This window comes from Taeniopygia guttata, chromosome 8 (genome assembly GCF_048771995.1).
Source record: "Taeniopygia guttata chromosome 8, bTaeGut7.mat, whole genome shotgun sequence".
Classification (NCBI taxonomy): Eukaryota; Metazoa; Chordata; class Aves; order Passeriformes; family Estrildidae; genus Taeniopygia; species Taeniopygia guttata.
The window spans coordinates 16,166,241-16,191,080 of NC_133033.1; the positions used below are offsets into that span (position 1 = coordinate 16,166,241).

At 39.4% G+C, this 24,840-nt stretch overlaps 1 protein-coding gene and 1 long non-coding RNA gene across 3 annotated transcripts; one reads left to right on the top strand and one right to left on the bottom strand.

Moving 5' to 3' along the window:
• Positions 1-1,137: 1,137 nt before the first annotated feature.
• On the bottom strand, positions 1,138-6,838 carry LOC140684624 (uncharacterized). The gene is made up of 3 exons (XR_012057161.1): positions 6,720-6,838; positions 2,430-2,577; positions 1,138-1,667 (listed from the first exon to the last, which is right to left on the bottom strand). It is a non-coding gene; the product is annotated as an uncharacterized lncRNA (long non-coding RNA).
• Positions 2,470-17,616, top strand: CDC7 (cell division cycle 7). Of its 2 annotated transcripts, none has more exons than XM_072932841.1 (11): positions 2,470-2,602; positions 4,573-4,659; positions 6,443-6,578; positions 7,198-7,291; positions 7,404-7,546; positions 9,224-9,473; positions 10,015-10,110; positions 11,106-11,284; positions 12,492-12,574; positions 15,437-15,586; positions 16,537-17,616. In XM_072932841.1, exons 1-11 carry the CDS (start codon positions 2,509-2,511, stop codon positions 16,911-16,913), a joined length of 1,689 nt encoding a protein of 562 aa, XP_072788942.1. In that variant the 5' UTR covers positions 2,470-2,508; the 3' UTR covers positions 16,914-17,616. The 2 variants fall into 2 exon arrangements, with proteins under 2 accessions (XP_072788942.1, XP_072788941.1); XM_072932840.1 differs by having other exon boundaries at positions 2,488-2,602; positions 4,576-4,659.
• Positions 17,617-24,840: the final 7,224 nt, after the last annotated feature.

Here is a 24,840-nt window from a genome sequence, read left to right on the forward strand (position 1 = left end):
TCGTAAAATGTGTAATAGGAAGCACAACTTAACAAAAGTAGAAGAACCTGTTTCTGCATTTGACAATTTGTTAACCCAAGTACAGCTTTATAGCAGGTAAAGCCAAGCTAGAACCCTTGCAAACTTTGACAACCCCAGGCTTAGTTGTTATTTACCAAGGGCTACATTTACAGATCTCTGCCTGAAATATGCAATAAACAAGATTATTTCTGTTCATATTCTAGTGAACAAGAGATATATGCATTATCAAGTGCAGTGGAGCTACTCTTCAACAACAGTAATATTATTTTGTCTTTAAAAAAAGAAGAAATATTGACCAAAAATGGGTAATATACAGGAAGTGCTAAATTCTTTCATTTACAAACATACACCTGCATTAGTTTCAATAAAATCCAACTACTCCAAACATCAGGAAACCTCACAGTGAATAGTTTCAATAGTTCCTCCAAATCCTACTCATTGCTGGACAGCAGCTACAGCCGTGACCGGAGCCAAGATAAAAATTTAACGTTGAATTCTGTGCCATCTTTTTTGTTGTGTAATCAGGCAGTACGGCAGAGCTGCAAGCCAAGCTGTTCCCCCGTTACAATGGTGTAGGTGGAGCCACTCCTTGGCCTCTGGGACGTTTGACTGGATTTATAGCGCAGCTATAGAGAGCAAGAATTTACTGGGGATTTGGGGTTGGGCTGTTCCGCCACAACCACACGTAGGACACGAAGCCTGAGGGACGAACGCCGCTGTGAGCCTGGAGCGCGGCGGGCAGCGCCGCCCCGCGCGGGGCCGGGATTGGGCCCCGGGGGCACAGGCCGCGCCCCGCGCGGCTCCGGGCGGGCCCCGCCGCTCCGGCCAATGGCAGCGCGCCCTTCCCCGCCCGGCGCCGCCATTGGCTGGAGCCGCCGCTTCCGCCGAGGGCCGGGATTGGCGGCGGCGCGCGGGCGCGAAAGGCGGCGGCAGCGAAACCCCGGCGCGCGCCGGTGTCCGCGTGAGTGCCCGTCCGCGCGCGCGTGTCCCCCGCTCCTTCCCCCTCCCCTCCCTCCCCTCCCTCCCCCTCATGCCGCCCCGGGGCCCGGCCCGGCCCGGCCCGGCCCGCTCGTCTGGGGGTCCCCGCTCCGCGCGCCCTCCGCCCCTCAGTGCCCGCCATCCACGCGGGGAGCCGCAGGGCCCGTCTGCAGCCCGTGAGTCCCGGGGCCGCTGGGGAAGCCCGCGGTGTGCGCTTGGGCCGGGGCCCCGCTGGCGGGGGCTGTCCCGTGAGGGCAGCGGCGGCCTCGGCGTGTTGCCGCTCTGTGTGGCCCTGGTGACATCAGCGGGGCGCACGGGGCTTTGGCTGTGGGACGGCTCTGGCTCGCTTGTAGCCGGCGGCTGTTCTGTATCAGTGTGTGTGAGCGTGCAGCCCTTGTGCTGCTGCTGGGCCGTGGTGCTACCCGCTTGGAACTGCGGGTATCTGATCTGCCTACTCACCCCTGGCAGCGGGAGTGCCTACCTGTGAGAGATCAGAACCGGCTCCAGTCCAGTTCCAGCACTGTCCAAGTCCCCCTCCACCAGAGCTCCCGCAAAAAACGGGGCTCGAAAAACACGGCTCCTGCCTCTTGTCCCTGTTGTCACACAAGGATGACAGAGTAAAGGCAGCTCAAATTCTTTGGGGACAAAATGTATTTGTGGCTCCATAGCTGAAACAGATGAATCCTTGCATCAGGAGTTTTTCAGAATTTGTTTCCCCACGTGGAAAGTTCATCCAGATCTATAAAGGTTAAGCATACTAACAAGGATGGAAGGCTTTTGAATGGAACCAGTTTTGAGTAACTGTAAGAGCTGCTGCTTCCAGGCTCATTTATCACTGGTTGTTCTGCCCTGGAAGACCCTGCCACTCTTTTGCTCCTGAAAAGCGATTATCAGGCCTTTTTTTTTTTTTTTTGATTGTACAGTATTAGTGGACTTTACTAGTTCACAGTTTTATGTAGCGTTTCCAAGATTTGGGAAGAAGCATTTCAAAATAAGCATGTTCTATTTTCTTGTGGTGGGAGGGCAATGAATAATTATATTTTATTGAATTTATCTAGGAGGGAGAGATCTCTCGTATGGAGAAGGTATTTTTTTCTCTCATACTTTCTTTCAATCTTTCTGACTTTCTATAGCTTTTGCAGCATGCAGTGCAGCTATTTCTGTGTACATCAGTTCCTTGCCTTTCAAAGCAAACTTTAGGGAAAAGACAATGCTTTAATGTGAATGAGATAAGAGATCAAGAGATGAAAATCAATTGTATTTAAGCTTATCCTGCAGTCTTCCTTCCCTCCCCCCGATCCTCATTGCTTTACTGGTTTACTGTTTCACTGGGATGGTGGGTGCGCTTTCTTTTAGGCAGCACAGAGGAACTCCTCAGACTCCCTAAATCTCATCTCAGGAACTGACTGCAGGGCTAGGAAGTGTCTTACCAGATATGCTTGCTCCCCCAGGTGTCCAGAAGTAGCCCTCGAAGTCTTGTATTTTTTTTCACTTGAGACTTGTTTTGTGATGGAAACGGTGTTGAAGTCTCCCTGTGATGAACAGCACCCTCAGCAGGCTGAAGACTTCCGCGGGAATCTTGAGCAGAACAGCAAGCTTTCAGGTATGTGCTGAAATACGGATTGTGACCAGACAAGTGCACAAACCCAGTATTTTGCCTTTTAACCTATAATCACCAGCCTTATGCTTCAATAGATATGTTTATGTCTATAAAAACACCCTTCTTGTTTTTCTTGTAGAAGTTGAACTAAGAACTGAAAGAGGTTTTGTTGGTTGTTTCTGAGTCTCCACTTTGTGTACAATGCTTGCTCAGGAAACCCTGATGGTCAGCCAGTTCATAGATATAATGGCTTCTGAGTTTTTAAAAATACATAATCCTCTCTTAGGCTCCTGCACATCCATGCCCAGATTGATGCTGAACAGTGTTTGTATTGCTTTGCAAATAGGAGAAGAAATCACTTTAAAATCTGGTCATAGAAAATGCTAGCTAATATTATTAATATTTCTCTGATGGCACAATGACTTTATGTTCTCTGTACCCAGCTGAGGATTCAGGACCCCAGAACAGACCAGGTGATGTTTACATTGCTGTCCTTCAACAAGGACAATCACTGACTTTTTCCAGCACTTCCCTCTTTCACACAAACCAGCTCTGTTGAGCTCCTAAATGCTGTCAGTGCCTTGAGTAGGCACTGCAGCCTCTGTCACCCTGCTTGAAGTGGTCTGACAGCTTTAACTTTCTCCAGGGAGGAATCTGAATTCAGTGTTGGACAAAATGGAGCATCTGGCAGATTCTAAAGCAGTTGTTGAGTTAGTTCTCCATGGTTATTAGGATATACTTAGGATTTTTTTCATTCCTGAAATATTTCACAAAATGTCTTAAAACAATTTGAAGAAGCAGAGAGAACAACATAAAGGGAAAAAAAGGAATGTAAATGGGTAGTTAAGTGACGCAGCAGGTTTCAGTTCTCAGAAGCATTTTTAGTATGTTAGTTTTTACAAATCTTGAAATAAAAAAAAAAAAATTGAAAGTTAACTATGACTTGAATTACTAGCTGATTTATTGGGTTTTTAGCAGGAAGAAAGTGTTCTTCAGGCAGTTTTTGTTGTTTAAAGTAAGCTACCTAGAAGGCTAGGGATGCATGCTAATCCATGCTTTGATTCCAGCATATCTGTGATTTAAAAAAAAAAAAAATCTTATTGCTTATGATTTACTGCCTGGTAAAACATGGTCCATTTTTATATATATAATACATTACAATTTATCTGTTTATGCTAAATGTAATCTGTTATTTATTTTTAGGATGAAAAATGTATACACATTTGATTGACTTATCACAAATACCTTTTTGTGCTTAGTTCTGTATACTAAAATATTCTTTACCCCTGGCTTCACAGAAATTAGTCACAGCTTCTACACAGTTTATAGCTTCAAAAGAAGTGAATTCTTCTGTGGGGTACAGAAAAAGCTTGAACAACAAGGATTTGTAAACTGAATGGAAAACTACATAATTTTTTTTGAAATAATACATCCTAGTCGTGCCATCTAGTGATTACAGCATGAAGTGCAGCAGCCAAAATGCAGAGCAAACATGGGCTTTGGTGCCAACTATTTTAACTAACAGTGGGAAAGATGGCATTACCAATTTTTAAAATATCTAAAAAATACTGCTTTTTCTGCATTTGTGATTTGCATATGATGGATTTACACTTGTGCTACAGAATCAACTGTTATAGTCTTGCCTTTTGTCAATTGCCCTTGCAAATCCTATGTAAACATTTAGTGATGAGCTGTAGGTGTCCTACGAACCAGGCAGCTTTTGCCCTCTCAGAGTCTGCTGTCAGATAAGTAAAAATGTTTAAATGCTGCAGCTAAGAAAGAAGTGTGATGAAGAACAGTAATACCAAGTGTTCACATGGTAATGTCAACAGGATGGAAAACCTTTGTGCTGTTTTTTCCCCTGTGTATGTGAGTCCACAGTCCTATGAAATGTAATTTGTGATCTCCAAAATAGATCAGATATTGAACCAAGTAATACAATTCCTAACTTATTTTCCCCATTCTTCCCACAGCAGGAGTAAAAAAAGATATTGAAAAACTTTATGAAGCAGTGCCACAGCTTGTAAATGTGTTTAAAATAAAGGAAAAAATTGGGGAAGGTAAATGTTTCATTTTATCTTGCTTAGAGTTAAGATTTCTTTTGGCATTTCTAACTTAAAAAGTGTAAATCTAAGATCCTAATATACACAATTTAAGACATATGCCTTTTTTTGACTTATTACATGGTCTCTAGGAATTCCAATATGTTTCTGAGCACATAGGTGTATTAAATTGATTAGGAACACTTTCAAGATATTTTCTTGAAAATCTGGTCTATTAAAGCCTTGCTAAAAAAACAGCATTCCAATTTTGGCAATCAAAAATTTTTGATGTAGTTTCAAGTAAATAGTCTTAAAAATCCATTCATTTTCTCCCTTACATGAGAAATCTACTTACATGTAGCTGTGTTCTGAAATACTTAATTGGTGATCCTTAAGTTAGCTTTGTTTCCACTACAATGTCTTGGGCAGAAGTAGATAAGGAAACTGAAAGGTTGGAGCTGCTTTACTTAAAAAATGAACAACTTTGTATTTTTGAAGATTTATGGTATCAAATTTTAGAATGCTTGTGTTCCCATTGCCTTCAACAAGACAGTATTGCAAATACCTTAAATTAGTGTCAGGCATGACTATAAATAGATTCAGGTACTTCTGAGTGTGGTACTTCAGCACTTTTTTAGATGCTTAAAAGTTTTTATTTGAAAAACCAACAAACTACTTAAAAATCCCCAGCTCCATTCCCCACAGGAATGTAAAATTTAAAAAAGCCCCAGATTTTTACCTATCATAAAAAAAGATAGTGTAATTAAACAAAATTTCTGGTTATGAATAATACTATGATTTTACTCTTGAGAGCAAACAGTATTTTTAAAAAATACCATTTGCAGTACAACAGCATTATGAGAAAACAAGCTTCAACTTAGGATTCCACTCTGGAATCACTTTCATTTTAGCAGTTCTCACCACCAAAAATAATATATTAAGTCAAATTTGGTAATCCTTGTTGCTGCAATCAATTCTGTTGAAGGTAAGGGTCTCCAGGTTTGTTTGGGATTTTTTTTTTTTAATGCTAGCATGAAGTATTTAGGTTTTATTTAGGTTTTGCTGGTATTTTGTTGTATGTTTGCACTCAGACTGTTGAACCAGCATGATGCAAACACATTACTTAAAATGTAATCAAAAGTAATTTCTATTCTTTATTCACTTCAACTTGTATGTTCAGATATCTCAGATCATTAGTATCAATTAACCTCCTAAGAGGCTTATTAGGATATCCTTAAAATTAAATGGCTGGATAAGCATATCATACAGGCTGAATACTCCCTTTCTCAAGCAAGTGTATCACCTTTGATGTGGTAAAATGCTCTGGGCAAATAAACAGTGCAGTAACACATCATGTGGCAAGCCTTACTTTATACATAAGGTACAGAATTAAGGAAAATGTAGCAATTTCAGAAGTGCTTTGAATAGTAGTGGCAGTGCTTTCCAGATTAGCATTATATAGTCCTCTTACATTGTAGGGAGAGGAGTTAGATGTCAGATGAAAGTAAGCTACCTAAACAAGAAAGCAAATCAAAGATAGGAAATTTACATTCAAAGAGCACTGTGTCCCAGGCAAGTTAGACAGTGTTATCTTTGCATTTTTACTGACACAAAAAACTTGTATACAAGATCAGTATATTCAGTAGTTAAAGAAAGGAACTGGATTTTTATTTTCTAGAATCTGCTTTTGATGTAGTATCAAGTGTACTGCAGGATTGTGAACAGTTAGATCACTTCTGTAAAAAACTGCATTGACCTAATTAAAAATGTTGAAGACAGTGGTTTTCTCCTTTGTTTACAGGTACTTTTAGCTCTGTGTACTTGGCCACAGCACAGCTGCAAACAGGATATGAGGAAAAAATTGCTCTGAAGCACTTGATTCCAACCAGCCACCCTCTGCGAATAGCTGCTGAACTTCAGTGCCTCACAGTGGCAGGGTAGATAAACAAAAAAAGATTATTTTCTTAACTGCTGAGTGTTGTCTCACTGTTCTGTATTTATTTAAGTTATGATTTGTTTTTAACCACACACGTGTATATTCTTTTTACTGAGAACAAATAACAAAATTAGTGTTTTACCTGTTATGGATGCCCTTTGCTGATACTCTCAGTTTGGAGGGGTGCTCTGTTTACCGGCTGAAAAATTCCATTATCTATCTTTGTGGTAACAAAGTTCCAGTTTTGAAATGCTGGGAAAAAAGAATCATGTAATTAGAAATGTGATTTAGGAATGGATACTTGTTGGCAGAACGTGCTGATTAGCACTTTTCATGAAAGTTAGGGCCTATAATAATTGCAGTGGTAACTACAAACTAAAGCCCCACAGATAAATCTGTAGATTTCTGTTCCAAACTGCAGAATGGAACATAAAATGTAGTTCAAACAGAACATAGCAGTGAGCAACAAGAGCACAAGTACTGATTGCTGATAGGACTGCTGTCAAAATATAAGTTAGGATTATAAAAGAAAGCCTGACTGAAGCTTATATTTTGAAGAAATAAAGGAAAATAAACATCCATCTTCTGGTCTTTGTTCAGTAATATTGCTTTTCTTCTAGGGGACAAGATAATGTTATGGGAGTTAAATACTGCTTTAGGAAAAATGATCACGTTGTTATTGTTATGCCGTATCTGGAGCATGAATCCTTCTTGGTGAGTCTCAGACTTTTGATATGGAGTAAAACATTTAATTAAAAGCAGATGCATAATTATTCTATAATTATTCTATGAGACTATAAATTACAGTATCCAAATATTCTTTCAGGACATTTTGAATTCCCTTTCCTTTGAAGAAGTGAGGGAATACATGTTTAATCTGTTTAAAGCGTTGAGGCGCATTCATCACTTCGGTATTGTTCACCGTGATGTCAAGCCCAGCAACTTCCTCTACAACAGGCAGCTAAAAAAGTGAGTCTGGCCATACTGTGATCTCATCTGGAGATGTGTGCCTTGGCAGAACAGAGTCAATTAAGCATTCAGGCTTCTTTCCTTCCAGCTCCATAACATGTGCCTAAATAATAAAGCTAAAAACATGGTGTTTTATTTGTAACATTTTTCTTTCACTGTTAAGGGACTTAAGAAGGCAAGGATTTTTTTTACTTAATGTAGTATCTACTTCATGGAGTGACGAATACCTGATAAAATGAGGATTTTACTACTGAGTAAAAGTACTACATTTTCAAATAAGAATGAGAAGAATAAAATATGGGTTTTTTTTAAATAAGAAAGTTAATTGTAACTTTCTATGCATTGTGGTGTATAGAATGATCCTTGTGCATTTTTAATAGTGGATGGAGTAAAACAATACAGGTAAGATAGCTGGCTTTGGGCTGTTTTCACCTTACATTGAATTAACGTTTATAACTAGTAAGGTTGGCTTTTGCCTGCAAGTTACAAAGTTTAAAGACTGTAAAAAGTGAGGTACTGCTTCTTTGTGAAGAACTGAAATTGACAGAATGCTTCAGTGCAAGCAGTCCTATAGCTGTATTTGTTAGCATTGTGCTTGTAAAGTTGAGACACTGAGATGTTGGAGTGTGTCCAAAGCAAAGCACTGCGAGGAGGTTGTAGTAGGATGCACATTCCCAAGTAAAAATCATTGTATGAAACAGCCTCAAGTTGCACCAGGGAAGGTTTAGGTTCATTATTAGAAAAAAGTTTATCAAGCATTGGAATGGGCTGCCCAGGGAAGTGGTTGAGTCACCATCCCTGGAGGAATTTAAAAGACCTGTAGATCCAGCACTTAGGGACATGGTTTTGTGGGACTTGGCAGAGTGGGGTTAACAGTTGGACTTGATTTTAAAGGTCTTTTCCAGCCTAAATGTTTCTATTATTCTATGTGGTGAAAGTTTATAGGGGAGATTTGATTGCATTTTGCCAAACCACAAGCTTAAAAGTTTGAGAAATACTGTTTTGGATTTTTTTTAAGCTGTCAAAATGAGCATGTACTGTCATTTTCTCTTACAGCGTTTTTTGGAGCCTTAATCTCTACTTTGCGCATACAGGTGTGGAGTTGAGTTTGAGACCCAGGGACAGATGGATTATTTTTGTACTGGTTGTAGCAAAAAAGAATTCTTTTACAGACAAATCTGAAGTGTGAACCAATGTAGTCTTACCTGTTTGAAGACTAAAGTAAATTCCAGTAGTATTGGACAGAACTCTGTCAAAACTTTAAGCACTGTTGGTCTGGTTTGGCTTCACTACTACCTTTGTCCTCTGCCTATGGGAATCCTGCAAGAGTCGAGTCTCTTGTACATTACTGCTGGCTGAAGGTTCAGGGCTGTAGGATTCGAAGAACTTCAGAAAGAAGTTGCTGGAAATGTATTTCTTAACACCTTTGGAGGAAGGATGCACTTGATAAGATTTTGGGACAAGAAACAATGAACAATGATGTAGGGTGAAAACATTGAGGAGATAGGTAAGATGGGTCAGTAGGAAGAGAAGGAAGAAAATAGGACTTTGATGCTGGCAACAGTACAGATAAGCAACATTGAATGAAATGTGAAAGAATGATAAATAAGTAATGAATAGTAAATAGAATGACTAATCGATATTTTGTGACTCCTGATTCTGAATTTGTCTTTTCAGGTATGCCTTGGTAGATTTTGGCTTGGCACAAGGAACCCCTGATACGAAAATTGAGCTTCTTAAAACTGCCCACTCTGAAGACCAGCAGGGAAGTTGCTTGCAAACTAATCCCATTGTAACCTCGGGAAATGGGGTTTCTGTCAGTGTCACAGCACCTAAACAGATAGCTCAACAGACAGCCTCAAAAGCAGCTGATAGAAGGTCCAGCTCGCTTTCAAAAGTACAGATGAAACAAGGAAGAGGAGGAAAGGTTCTTGGTTTCTTTCATTAACGTTTTTGTATATGTTTAATATGTTCCTTCATCCAACAGGGGGAGATGCAGTACTTGCACAGAAGCTGAGCCTGCAAAGAAGCACACTGTTCATGTCTAAGGAGCTGCTTCTACATAACTATTGGCTTCATCATTATCTGTTAGATGTAATACAATGCTGAAGGCTGTATAAACCCTAACATGAGTTACTATTTAGGCAGCCTTCAATCCTTTTTGAGAGACATGGATGGGGAAGCTCCTCCCCAAGCCAATAATCATTCACCTATGTTTAGTTACTAGTTGCGTAACAAGTGCAGTACAGACTACACTTGGATTGTCTTGGGGCACTTCAGGGGTGTAACTGGTTTTGTAAACATGTTTGCTGTTCTGTCTAGACCATGTTTCTTCATCCACACTAACCTGATGCCTGAAAATTACTTACGTGCAGTTGTTTTATGACACTCCACACTTTGTTTTGAACTGTCATTGCCCAGATGCCTGTTAAACAGAATCCTTATTGTCCTTTTTGTTGGTCTTGTAGGAGGACTCTGTGCACCATTCTGTCCAGCGCTCTGTCTTTGGAGAGAGGAATTTCAATGTCTATAGCTCCACATACCAGGAGAATTCAAGCACAAAAGTAAGACGCATTGACTCAACAGTAGGAGCAATCTGCTACATATTTGAAAAAGTATAGAACTGGTTGTTCTGTAAGACTGAGTACTGCTCCAGAACGCTGTGGAACTAAAAGGTTTTGAGCAGACTATTAAATGTGTCTTTCCTGAAAGGCTCAAAGAATTTTTAATTTCTGTTTCAGTCCCTTTTGAAACTCTTAAGCAAGGAGTTCTGTAGCTGTCTCCCTAGCTGATCTTGTTTGGGTGCTAAGTTAATGTTTTTTTCCTATACATCCATCTGTGCAGCTAATCACAGGATCACAAAATAAAGTGAGTTGGAAGGGACCCATGAGGATCATTGAGTCCAACTCCTGGCCCTGCACAGGACACCCCAAGAGCTATACTGTGTGCCTGAGAGCATTGTCCAAACACTTTTGAGTTCTGTCAGGCTGGTGCTGTGAGCACTGCCCTGGGGAGCCTGTTCCTGTGCTAAACCACTCCCTACTTACCTCGTGAAATTTTTAAAAATTTATTTTGTAGTTGAAGCTGAGGATAAACCTTGTAACTATTTTTTTGTAATTAATATTTAATATGACAAGGGAGAAACACCAACTAAATAGAGGGTTTGGTTTATGGTATTTTATTGTAGAACTGGAGTAGTGTCTGTGTGTTGCTGTGTCATTTCATATTCTTTTTTTCTTATTCTCATGTTGAGCCAAAAAAAAGTCTTGAAACACTATACTAGCTTGAAAAATATTTGTCTTGTAGCTTCAGAATATCTAATATATATTGGTTTTTTGGTAAACACTGAAAATGTCTTCTGAAGGGGAGGAAGTCAGGCTATCTAGAAATTCCAATGTCTGTTTTATAGTAGTTTTGCTACTGTTAAAAAGGTTTGCTGTCTGTTCTAAAATTCTTGTTCATCAACACCCATTAAGTCAGTATTTTAGGAACTGTCCTATTGATATGTAAAGGGAAACTTCTTAAATATGTCACCTTCTCTAAAATATCTCCATTGCAGCTCATAAAGCAACCAAAGATGATAGATGTTTCATCTAGGAAGTTAGTAACAAAGAAGAAGATTATTTCTACCAAAACTGTGAGCAATGGGGCAGCCAGGAAAGCTGCCAGTGGCTGCCCTTTAAACGTGCACTGTGACTGTTATGCAACGGACAGAGTTTGCAGTGTTTGCCTTTCAAGGTAATTTGCTTTGATAATGTTGTAAAATTGTCTGCTCTGCTGTCAAGCAAAGTAGAAACTTAGATTTACTAGACTGCTGATTTAGTAAGTGAAAGATAGTATTTAATCGCTGCAGCCCTTAAAACACTGAGTGTACTCTTTTTAGACAAAAATGGTTCATGGAATTCATGGATTAGTTCACTGATATCTGCAGCTAGAAAGATTCACTGGTAATTATTTTCTTGTTGTTGTTATTTACCTACATGTGTTGTAGAAAATCACTTGAGTTGATTACAACACTTAGAAAAGTGTTTTAAATTCTGTCATTTAGTAGTTATCTAATAGGCCTAAATTACAGCAACAGTTAGGATTCTGGAAATCATGAAATGTAGAATAAAAAGGAAGCATGACTGTTTTGTATTTGCTCATCTAAGAACCTAAGAGAATCACAGAATGGTTTGGGTTGGAAGGAACCTTAAAGGTCACCTTTTTCCAAACCCCCTGCCATGGGCAGGGGCAACTCCCACTAGACCAGGTTGCTCCAAGCCACATCCTACCTGGCCTTGAGCACTGCCATGGATGGGCTTCCACAGCTTCTCTGGGCAACCTGTTCCAGTGCCTCATGTTGGAGAATCTTAGGAGCTGAGTTAAACTCCACCCTCTGCAGGTAGTTTTGGTTATGATCTACTTTTGCCTTTTATCCACACATGATCTTTTAAATAATGATAACCTCACATCTTTTAGTTATTCTAACAAAAAGTAAATTCTTGGCAACACTCAGAGCAACCCTTAGTTTGCTCTGCACTAACACAAAGCCATAGCATCCACATTCAAGAATCTCATATACTTTTTGCCTTGGGTTAATTAGCCTCAACTTCAAAGTTTCCCATGAAAACAAGCCTTTAACAAAAATGACACTTCTGTTAGATGAAACTAAGAAAAGGTGATTGTGAATTAAGTATGCAGTAAGTATTTTTCTGGTATTATCTTATGCTAGATAATATAATTAAAATATTATAGAATAGATAATAAGGTTATTACATGTGCATCTTATGATTTCATGCTAGATAAGATGCTTCAAACCTCTGTAAAACTTGCATAAATCAGGGTTAGGTTGTTTACACATCTTACACAAGTGTATTCTAAAAATAACAATAAGTATTATTAGATCTAGAACTTACATACCAACTTTTATATTCTAAATATATTATTTGTCTCTTATTACAAGGCGTCAGCAAGTGGCTCCCAGGGCAGGAACACCTGGATTCAGAGCACCAGAAGTATTAACAAAGTGCCCCACTCAGACCACAGGTACTGCCCAACAGATGCAAACAAATGGCTTTTTTCACCTTTTCATCCTTCTCATTTATGCATACTTTGTTGTATTTTTTACGTGAGGATTTTTTTAACTTTTAAAATTAATTTTTCATCCCTTCTAATGCTTTTCAAGTATTTCCTGATTTTAATTAAAAGTTTATTACTCAGAGGAAGAACAATTCAGGAATATTGTTCCTGTGTTTGAAACTTGAATATGTCTTTATTAATTTGAGAGGTAGTGCCATGTGCAGGAGTTGAATACAATATATTTTAAAAGACTAAATAATCTTTTATGAAGTTTCTTGGCTTATTTGTTCAAGAAAAATCTTGAATAAATCTTGGGGAGAGGGAACATTGTTTAGCCTTTTCTAGGCAAGTTGCAACATATGCTGCCATAGCAGGCATAATTAATGATGTAATTGCAAATGTGTTCTAGAAAGCATTATTTAATTACTTTTTATCATATTTTTATTTTTTGCTAGTGGTTTAAGTAGCTGGTATGTAAATGTCATCATTTTTTGAACTAAAATTTTAATTTCCCTGTGTTAAAATTTAGTTAATAAGATGCAGTGGTTTGGGTAAATATTGGGGAAGGGCAGAGGGATGTTTAATGCATTACCTGGTGCAAGAAAGGTGGGAGAGGTTGTGCCTACCTGCAGGATGGAGAACCAATAGAAGCAAAGTTACCCATTAAATATTTGGTGTATGGCCAGGAGTTCTGACTTACAAAAAAATACACATAGCCTCAAAAACTGGTTTTAAAATATAAGGTTTTAGCCTTTTTTTTTAAATGGCTTTTTAGAAAGTTGTCAATTTTCAGTAGAGTATGTAAACACACTCAGAATTAACAATATACTTGCCTAGATAGCTTACTCCTGTTTGAAACAACATGTGTGCTGTGGGTATGACTGGGATTCCAAAGGTATGGCAGCTTGTTTGGAGTTCTTGTGCCTCTGCTGTAACAGCCAGCTTCATGGGCTAGCAGTCATCCAGAAATCTAGGATAAGTTTAGACAATCTCTGAATCTGTCTAGACAGAACTGAGGCAGAAAGAAGACATACCTAGGAAATCTTGGACACGTGCTGGTGTTAAGCACGCTTTCAGATGGTTCTGTTCTCTAGGGTAATGAGATGGAGGCAGAAAGTAGGGGTAAATCTAGACACCCTTGGGTGTGGTACAGACATCCCTGGACTGAGTCAGTGGTGCTGAGCTCCTGCAGTATATCAAAAAAGGCCTTAATTAGAACTGGGTACACTAATACTAATTTTTAGGATACCATGTTTTATTTGAGCTAGCGAGTATTACTGTCAACTTTCATTTGGGGCTGCTGGAGTCACCTCCTTGTACTCCTGCCACTCTTACTCCTGGTTTTGACCTCTGTGCTGGTTGTTATTGGCTGAATCCAGCTGACTCTACCCAGAGCTACCATAGCACATCTGACCCAGGTTCACAGTGCTGGGACTACAACCCAAACACCCAAGTTGAGGCTACACAGGTCCAGTTACACTTTCCCTTGGTTTGTCCCTCTGTTGTCCTTTCCTCACTAGCTGGATAACACTAAACAAAAGCATAGGGAGGAATCATGATTTGGATGTCATTCCACAGGATCTTGTGCTCTGCTGATGATCACAGCTCTTCCACAATTGTAGGGCCAGGATTTACTGCCCACTCAGATGGATAAAGACTCCTAATTTCAGCAAGAGTTACACGATTAAACCTTTACAAAGGTCTTGACCTTGATTACTCCAGCTTACCCAACCACATCCTCAGGGAGATGCATGGCCCCTCAAACAGATAGTATTACTGTTTCACTGTTGGAAAGATGATACTAAAACTTTTTTACAGGAACTGTGCAAAATGCTGAAAACCTTTCCACTGTAAATTGTGCCAAATGATTAACTTGGATTTTTATTTTTTAATAAGACATAAAATCTGGTTTTGCAACTAAAGTCAACCAAATACCTTTTTCCCAAATTGAAGTCCTTTGCTGAGTGTTTCTAATTAAACATCCAAATTAATTACTGCCTATTTTGCTACTTACTTTTTTCAATAGGACTAGGATGAATATGCCTCCATTTCCCAACTGTTAATTTTTCTTCCTGGAATCTGAGATCCTTCAAACTCTCTCCTTCACTTTCCTTGCCGTCTCTTAAAATGTGCACCTTAGTGAGCCAAAAAAATTATGGCAGACAGGTGTTCTTGTAACTTCCAATACTGAAATTTCCATCAGGCTTTGGCCTCTATCCCCAGAGTACTCTCTGTACTCTTCGTAACACAATGAAAGTGATAAATAACTTTGAACTATTATGGTTTTTAAACTGCCTATCTTGTCAAGTGAGTTCATATTAGGGAAGAACAAAGTTCATAATAAGATAAATTTCTTAGTACTGCCTACCTGTGTCAGCTTCAATTCCTAAAAAATTGTTTCACAAACATTTGTGAGTTGTTTTTTTATTTATAACCCTTATATAGGGGGGTCATAAACCTTATATAAGGTTTTCTTCATAGGAAGTAAAGTTAAATATATATCAAACCAGCCATTTCATTTGCCCGCTCTCATCTCCCCAGGTAAAACAACTTCAAACATTGTTTTGGTTCACTAAGTTTAGTAAGTTAATGGAATTATTCCTATGAAAAAACTTCCTCTGCACTGAAGTAGGAAATTATTCTTCAATCTAATTACAGACATTTCCACTCTTATCTGAAGTATTATCTATGTGATCAAAGTCAAGAAGTACTTCAGAACATAACTTTTACTGATAGAAACTTTTCAGATCATAATTTATTTTTAAAGTTGAGGTTTTGTTTGTGATGAAATTATGAGTTTAGTTGTTAATAAATTTGCTTTCCTTTCAGCAATAGACATGTGGTCTGCAGGAATCATATTCCTTTCTCTGCTCAGTGGACGGTATCCATTTTTCAAAGCAAGTGATGATTTAACTGCTCTGGCACAAATTATGACAGTTCGTGGATCCAGAGAAACCATTCAGGCTGCTAGAACTTTTGGTATGCAAGCCTTAGTTATGGGGGAAGGGGGGAAATGTTACTTAATACTGTGATTTATAATCAAAATTTTTTTGTGTAAATAAATATATTTTTAGGTTAGAGAGTAATTTTGGAAGTAAATCACATTTTTTGAAGTCTATATTGACAGACTTTTAAGACAGTTTTGTGTTTTTCTGTATTTTACAATGCATGTATGGGGTACTTTATCATAGTTTTCCCAACCTGTCTACTGCCTTTCACTAAGTCAGGGCTACTTGAGGTGAAGTATGCCAACGAAATGTTTCTTACTGGCATTTGGTTAGAATTCTTGAGACAGTGTTTCTATTTCTACAAAATTTGGCCTGGAGGCTTAAGTCAATGTGACTTAAAATTTAGGTGATGTAAACCTTGCTTTTGCCCCCACCCCTTCTCCCAAAAGGCCTAGTAACACAAACAAACAAGCTAAAAACCCAATACCCAACAGCTGGCCTGTTTAAAAAAGACACAATCACCAGAAAACACAAAATATTCAAAAACCTTTCCCCTAATTGATTGCAACTAAATGCTGCAGCACTTGTTACCTGGACATGTAACTGCCAGCATCAATTTTCATTCTCCAGACAGAGATGTAAAAATCAGGGTATTTAGCTGTCTTCAGTTCTGTTAAAATGACAGTGAAATGCAAAAGCTGGTGTACAGTGTGGCTGACAACCTGTCACCTCACATAGCCCAGAGCTCTTTGTTCTGAGCAGAACTGAGATGATGATGACCCCTTCTGACTTTCAGGGGCTGCTTCTGTAACAGCAGGGCTGGTGTGGAGGCGTGGGAGGCTGGATTTGGTTCTTTGATAGATTTGGGATTTTTCTTTCATGCTGGTTATAATTTGAGACATGAAGTTTGTCTGAAACAAAAGTTACAGTTGCATAGAAAGTATAATAAAATGTGGCTTCCTGTACAATTTTTTTCCCTAGGAAAATCAGTTGTGTGTACCCAAGTTGTCCCAGCTCAAAACCTACGAACCCTCTGTGAAAAGCTGAGAGGAACAAATAGCAGCTGTAAGAGATCTCAGGGGGAAGGGCCCGGCAGGTCTGACAACAACACAGCTTTGTCGGTTGCAGCAGACAAACCTTGTGCTCCTGAGACACTTGGAAAACAAATTCAACACTTACAGAATGTTCAGGAAAGTGACGGTGCTTTGGAAATCAAGGCAGCTGACATGAAAGGATGGGATCAGGTTCCTGATGAAGCATATGACCTACTTGATAAGCTACTAGACTTAAACCCTGCAACAAGAATAACTGCAAAAGAGGCTTTGCTGCATCCTTTTTTTAAAGACATAAGGCTCTGAGAAGATAACTTACTTTGTTATTCCTCTTAGATGTTTTGTGTGGAAATGAAATACTGAGGCAGTTTTACCTCGTTGCCCTCAACATTTACACTCATTGAAATAACGTCACACTGTGCTCTGAACTACTGAAATTTTGTCTTGTACAGTTAGACTGCAAATGTCAGTTTAAGAAATACTTGCAGATGCAAAAGTTACATAAACATCACTAACATGGTCTTATCCTAAGACACTTCTGAGAGGTTATTGCTGTGCATACCTGTTCTCTAAGAAAGTTAACTTTGATCAAAAACAACAAAGAAAAAAGAGTTTCAAAAGCTCTATGCTTAATTCTTAAGGTATTCCCTTAAAATTTACAAGTTTGCCTTAAGGTAAGACTGAAATAAGACTATTTTCAGAGAACAATATTACTTTGGGAGTGTTGCTAGAGGAAAGGCCAGGTGCTGCAGATTATATCATCAAAAGAAAAGCATAACTTTTAAAAGTACATTTTTGTTCCTGTCTGGCCTTTGCTACTTAGGAAATAGTAATAAATGCAGTTACTCATTTTACATGTGTCCTCAGTGCCATGGGTGACTGTCAATATTCCACAGCTGCTGCCTTCAAGGATGTCTTGAGTGCCAGGCATAGGTTTGATTTCTGTTATGGAAACTGATTTCTTAAAAAATACCTGTTCAATAAATGATTTGGTTTTATAACTTCAGAAGCTTGTCTAGAGATGTTTCTCTAACAGTCAGGTAAAGTTTTCCTGTGGGATGTTTCTGTTCAGGGAGTCTTCCACATTGATTTCATGCATAAATTCCTCAGTAGTAGGAGACACTTTGGATCGCTCTAGTTGTATGGCTGTTATAGTGGAACTATCCTAATCATCATGGAACTCTTACCACAGAGTTAGTTGGCTATTGTCTGGTCCTAAGGAGGAAAATCCCATATGTGCAAAGTAAGCTACATCATGTTCAACAGAAGTTTCTCTAAACCTCTTGATGATTCTGGAGACTGAAACATAATACAGTGTTTTTCCATGTATGTTTCTTGAGATGCTGATGGAATTGCTGTAGGAGGTTCTGGCCCATTCTGAGAAAAGGTTGCTACTTCGAAAATTCTTGTAAAAAGCTTCTCATGTGAGCTGATAGTTATGATAGTACAAAGATCCTGACCAGGACTGGGGCTGAAGAGACAAGATTTCAATATTTTTGAAATCCTGAATACATACAAAATAATGGTAATGTTGCTCTGTTTCTGGCATCAGCTGTTGGGGAAAAATATTTTCAGATGTCAGAATATTGATTGCAGAAAATCTTGAAACCCTCAAGACCCTGGGGCCCAGGTCTTGTCATTTTTGCTGTTTATATAATTTCAACACAGCACGTCACTGAGAAATTATTTATCTAAAGGAACTGTGGCCAAATTTGGCAAGCAATGCTGTCTGCCAGTGTCTGCAGATGTATTGTTTCCTCCTACATTCACTCATGCTGTCTGTGGTCTTATGAGAGCACCAGCTGACAACAAGCAAAAATATGTCAGCTATCTCTTTTGAGCTTTCTAAGCAACTTCAGCTCTTAAGCTTCCCTGCTAACAGCCTTCAGCAGCTCCTTCCACAACAATTAACCTCTGCATTCCTTTAAAAGCCAAAAAGGAAAAGTCATTGCTAATGGTATTTTTACCAAAACACTAAGGGTAAATAAAATTTGTAAGGAACAATTCTAAGCTCCGTATATTCCATAACAAGCTGGAAAAACACATTGGTATTCCTTTTTCCAGCCAGCTATTTAAATGTGGAGAATTATTTTTTCAAGTGGAAGGATGAAGTAAAGAGTGTTTGAACTAGCATATGCTAAGGAGGTACTTTGTGCCACACTCTACAGAAGCAGAAAATAGCAAGAAAACACTAGGGCTGAGCAGTGTTTGCCACTGGATTTTCTGTCTCTCTCTGCTGTGTTTTTAAGAATCTCTAAAAACCATAGGTAAGAGCCAAGTACTAAGATTCCTTTAAAGTTCAAATACATGATTTGAGATATTAATAAACTGCACTTGAATCTTGTACCATGAGAGCTGCAATTAGACAAAATTCTGCACAGAAATTACATTGTTTCAATGAATGTTCAGTGGCTGTGAGGCCACAGCTGGGTTAGTGTTAAGTTCGGGACACCATCTATGACAAGGTTAGTAACAAACTGGGCAGAAACCAAAACGGCAGCAAAAAGCTGCAAGGGCTTGGAGACATGAATAAAAACTGATACTTAGAATTCTGAGAACAGACTGCTGGGAGCAAATCTAAATACATAGGGAAGACTAGCTTATCCTCAGTACCAAGCCAGACTAGGTGAGGAAACTGTGACACGTTTATTATGTTCATCCTAGTTGAAAAGGACAACAAATGCATACTTGTTTTTATTTTCCTAGCACCTTTCTGGCCATTACATTCTACTAGTGAGCAAAACACAAAGAAAAAAAATCTTTAGAGCTTGCCTCATATTTGTTGGTGATGAAGAAGTATGTTCTGAATGAGGTGATATAAATAAAGTCTTTGCACTCAGCAGGGAACACCTGAATTTTTTCTGCCTCATGAAGGCAGATCACACAAGGCAACATAAGTAAAAGAAAATAACCCAACAAGCCAGTTTTCTCTTGTTTGCTCAGTTTTACACCACATTTAAAAGACAGCTTGGCTGTGTAGGGAAAATGACTAACCATTCAAATCATTTAATAGAACAACAGCATTTTAAAGGAAATTAGTACTTTACAGCTTGATGAATTCCTAATCTATAATGAAACTATGCAGCTCAAGTGGTAGACTTATAGCAAGGACTGGTCTCTTGAGACATTACTGAAGCAATGCTCTTCCCGCAGCACAATTGTAAATGTTTTTTTGGTTGGGTGTTTCTAATGTTTAATTTTTTTAGAGGACATAGTAAATTATTCTACTAACGTAGCCACAGCATGTTCACTTCTGAATTCTCTTGCAGCTTATCCAGAAAACAGAACATGTCCCAGGTCAGTGGCAGTACATACATGGTTCATACCCCTCTCTGCTGCTGCTTTCCTGCCTGGCCAGTTCAAGGGGTAGTAAATATTTAAATTGGCAGCCTGCACACAGTGGGTGGAAACTGGATAGTCCCTTTGATCATATGCTTACAAAGGCCAGCATATAGAGTTTTGTTTCCCTGGTAACAAAGTTCTGGTACTGCTGAGCTGAGGGTCCAGTAAATTGGATATTTTGCATCAGCATAACCTAAATAATCAAGGGTTTTTAAATATGCCTGTTGTATTCTCAATTCTGCCTCTCCATGACTCAATCCTTTTTACTTTCATGTCCACTGACTGCTAGAATTATCCCTATACAATGATTCATTGTATCATGTTAAAAACTAACCACTATATGCATTCCTGAGTATCCCCAGGGTATTGTTTATTCCATTTATGGAAAGACTCGCATCTTCCTGTGGGGATATGGCAGGGAAGAGAGTGGTTCTGTTACATGTTATTTGGTTTCTTGCATAAAGTTCTTCCACAGTTTTCAGAAGAGTCAGATTTTAATCTAATACCTAATTAAACATCTGTTTCAAAAATTCTAGTGCTAAAAGTGTTTTGCATAAGATATTAATTTGATCCCTGTCTTTTATATGGAATAAACAAACTAATTGTAACAAATAATGCATAATTAGTTTTACTTCTTGATGTGATGAGATAGGGACGTAGCCCAACAACTGACATTAAAAAAAAAATCAGGATCTTAGGAGGAAAGGTTAAATGATTGATATAATGATTGCCACAGGTCATATGTAGCAGCAGGCAGATCATTGATAAAACCTCTCTCTGACTTTGCATTCCTGTTTTTTCTCACCATGTCCCCCAAAAAAATCCACTCAGGTGCACTCTGTTGGTATAAGGCATTTTGCTTTAATAATCCTTTTGCTGCTTTAAGTGTTACTGTGTATTATGTGAAAAGTACCAATTATTTCCAAGTGTCCTGGGAGTCCTCTTGAGTCCTGCTCCTGTTCCCCTGTCTGTTTGTTTCAAAGAGCTCAGTTTCCTTATCCAAACCCCCCAACTCGAGCTTGGTGGTAGAGTTAAGAAATTCTAGAGTTCTGTGTCATTTCAGTTTTCTTGTCTGTAATCTTGTCTTATCAGATCTGGGAATGCCAATTTCAAAGAGAACTGTTGAAATTTCTACTATGTGAGTATACACCTGTCAGGAGGAAAGCACTGAGGGGAGAGTGGGTAGTGTGGATCTCAAGAGGACACAAAATGCTACAGCCAGCTTTTTTTCTTGTTCTATAAACAATTCAACATCTTTTTCCTTCACCAGATTGATATTAAGCTATAAAATGTTTTCAAACTTTCAAGAAGTTACTCCACCTTCTGATGGCCAGCCCACTTCCATGTGAGGCTCCTTCCACATCCCAGAAGTGAGGGGATTACAATGGCTCACTTACTGCAGCAGGGAAGACACACAGCATCATAGAATATCCAGAGCTGCAAGGGACCTACCAGCATCATCAACTCCAACTCCTGACCCTCCCAAAAGTCACAGCATGGGCCTGAGAGTGTTGTCCAAATGCTTCTTGAAGTCAGACATATCGAGGAGCTTTTTGTTCTTTTAGTTCATTTAACAGGTTAAACTGTGGTAGTTTACTATGGGCAATTCAGCCGGACACAGAGTTGTCCTGCACACAGCTTACAGCCAAGCAGTTATTGCCTGCTGGGATCCTTCATAATCTGGCATATGTTTTCCATTGCAGATCTGCTTACAACTAGTTCTGGAACTCTGCAACTTCAGTCACGTTCATTGCAGTTGCTTAATGAAAAAACAGTGTGCAGTTTGAATTTATAGGTATTTACCCCAGCTGTCTTTGTAAAACTGACAGTATTCTCAAATACTCACTTATAGGCAGCCTGTGCTGGGAGGGGAGGAAGGTCTGCGTTATTTACCTCAAACTCAGCTTTTTGTTTGCTAAAAATCAATGCTTTTATTCATTTGCTGCATTATGACTTACATGTGGTAAGTCCTCCTTCACAACAGCAAAAAGAGGACTGTAAAATCTGTGGTAAATTACTTTGGTGAAGAATACAAATATAATGGATCAACAGTGCTCCAGAACTACATTCCCTGGCCTTATTTCAGGGCTTAAAATGGAGACTTAATGTTGGGCTTTTCCTTGGAACATTTCCATGGAGATTCATCACCTACAACTTTCATAGAGCACATAAAACTGATTAATCAAGGCCTATTATTTGTAGCCATTTTGGAATCTAATGAATATGACAGGACATTACTGAGCCACTTCAGCTGATGGCTGCTGAAGTACCAAGCTCCTGCTGTCACACTGCCCATAGGAATACATACTGATTCCTGGAGATCAGAGTAAAATCTAGACAGGCAGCACTCCGCCTATGGCCTCCCTGTAAAATGTGAGGTAAAAAATTAAAATTACCAGCTCAGTTGTTTTTCATGTGGTGGCAGACCATAATCACAGTTTGTGAGATGGTGTTTAGTTCTACCAGGTATTAATTATTCAAAAGAGCAATATCATCCTGCTTACAACACACTGGTTTTAACCCTGTAACATTTGTATATCAGGGCACGAAATGCTGAGACAAGCCACACATTAAATTGTAACTACAAGATCTATATGTCAGCTTCAAGTGCCTCAGTACATGTTAAGATTTGGCACGCAAACCTGAAAATTAGATTTACTACAGAATTTTCAAATATTAACGTCACTCATACCCTATCACTAGCATCAGCCTGAGTGAAATGCTAATTTGAAATGTTCAAAGAATTCTCAAAATATCCAGGGGAGAAATACATTGCTGCGATTCAGCCAAGTGCATGTAGTCTGGATTAATCCCAGCAGGTCTATTTTCTATCTTCCAGTGCAAAAAGCTCCTTGTGAATTTACTGGAAGTTATGAGGCAGGTTTCTGCAAAAACTGGGACTCCATTCAATAAGAGATCAAAAGCAAAATTCAGGTAGCACAAGAACTACACCTGTCTCTGCTAGTTTCAGTGTTTGTGGCAGGGGAAACTGATGGTCCCAAAAGCACTGCAGCTGGCCCAGTTAAAAAAGCATCACATATGACTGAGCAAGGGAGCCGTGGATGCAGGAGGAGCTCTGCCCACAGCAGGCTCTCAAGGTGGTGCTTACAAAGAGGGCAGCTCTCCCAGGGCACCTTTCAGCCCAGCAGAAGACATCTTAACAGCTACCCTGGTCCAAGCAATCAGCTCCCCAGACCTGGAGAACAGGGCAGTGCTGTGCACGGGTGCTCTTTCACTCTTGGGCCATGCAGGGTTTGGCAGGAGCTGCAGGTCTGGAGGCAGCAGCAGGAAGGTGCCCTGGTGGGGTGTCCCCTGTCCACCTTCCCTGCTCAGCAGGAGCCCTCAGCTCCCTCCCTGACACCACTGGGCCCTGCCCACAACATGAGCTGCAACCCTCCCTTTCTCTTCCTACTAATCTTTTCCAGTTTATAAAACTGACAAACAGAGGGTAATTGATGGTTTATAAAGATATGCAGCTTATTTATCAGGAGGAATGAAACTGGATGCAGCAGCACAGGATTTTTTCCTTATCAAAACAGACAAAGAACTGAAAGATAGATACGACCAGCTACCATAATAAATTCCAATTCCTATCAAACAAACTGTAACAAGTTATTAACATCCTCCCACTTGGATGGAGGGAGATAATTCTGTTGGTCTCTTAACAGAAACATAGCATTTGTTGTCAAGCCTTATTTCCCTCAGTTCAGAATTAAGTCTTTCTAGAAGTAAAAAGTGTTTCCCTCCCACTCTCTTCCTTTGACCTCTACATTCTTCTTTCCAAAAATTAGTTTGTCAAGTTTATAATGTGTAATTAAAGGTATCAGACCTAAGCATAGCAGGGATCTAAGAACTTTACTGAACTCAGTGGTGACCAAAGAGTCAGAAAAGGGCTCCAAGCTGAGTTCCTTTATTTGGGTGGATCAAAGCAACATTTTTCACTGTTTGGGAGAACAGAGTACAACTGAAAGGCTTTGACAGACTGGTGCTATTTTTCCAGTAGCTTTTCAGATAGAACATGAGTGTCATGGCAAGAATGTAATTTCCCCCAAGCATTTTCAGCCATGGTTGTTCTTGTAGGGTTCTCTTTGACCGTGTTATCATTTGAACTAGGACAACTGAATTTAATTCAGATCTTGATTATAAAGTAATATATAGAATGTATGTATACAAATAGAATATGTATACAAATATAGAATATATGTATACAAACTATTGCAGGTAATAATTAATATGAATACAGGAAGTCTTGAGAGGCAAACAGAGGAAAATACACAAGAGAGAAACATAGAGGAAGACCAGCAATAAAATGAAATGGGAATGGAATTCAATCCAAAAGGAAGAGAAATTTGTTTTCATACCTTGGGGGAGTAAAGGAAAAAGCCCACTGCAAGTGTTTACAGCCAGAGTCCCTCAGGTAATTGCACAAACACTGGTCAGCTCACACACTGAGGTATTACTGAGCACACCACCCTAGCTGACAGGGAAATCCCAACACTACGCTTTTTGTAGGCTATTTGTACACTGAGGCAGATGTGCAGCACCTCTGCATCCCTTGATGCTCCAGCTGGGATATTTACATGAACAAGCTACAGCTCTCTTTTAGGCTGGCTCCCCCCTCTGCAAAGCTCACAGATGGAGAGAGAGAAAAGGAAGGGAACCTGGGGAGTTGTATGCCTTCACCTTGCCCCACCATGTGAAGGCAGGCTGCAGCTAGGGAACAAATTCCATCCTGCTGGAAAAAGTACTTCCTAGAGCATAACCTTGTGAAGTAAAGGTCTTGGAACACAGATTAAATGCAAACCCACCCCCCCTTAGCAGCTCATGTCAAAGAGCTTAAGCACAAGCCTAAAGTTAACCAGATGTTTGGGTTTCTGCTCATGGGGCCTGT

Coding starts and splice junctions, on each gene's coding strand:
- CDC7 (XM_072932841.1), top strand. CDS start 2,509: ATGGAAACGGTGTTGAAGTCTCCCTGTGATGAACAGCACCCTCAGCAG. Junction 2,603..4,572: donor GCAGAACAGCAAGCTTTCAG/GTATGTGCTGAA, acceptor TTCTTCCCACAG/CAGGAGTAAAAAAAGATATT. Junction 15,587..16,536: donor TCAGGCTGCTAGAACTTTTG/GTATGCAAGCCT, acceptor TTTTTTCCCTAG/GAAAATCAGTTGTGTGTACC.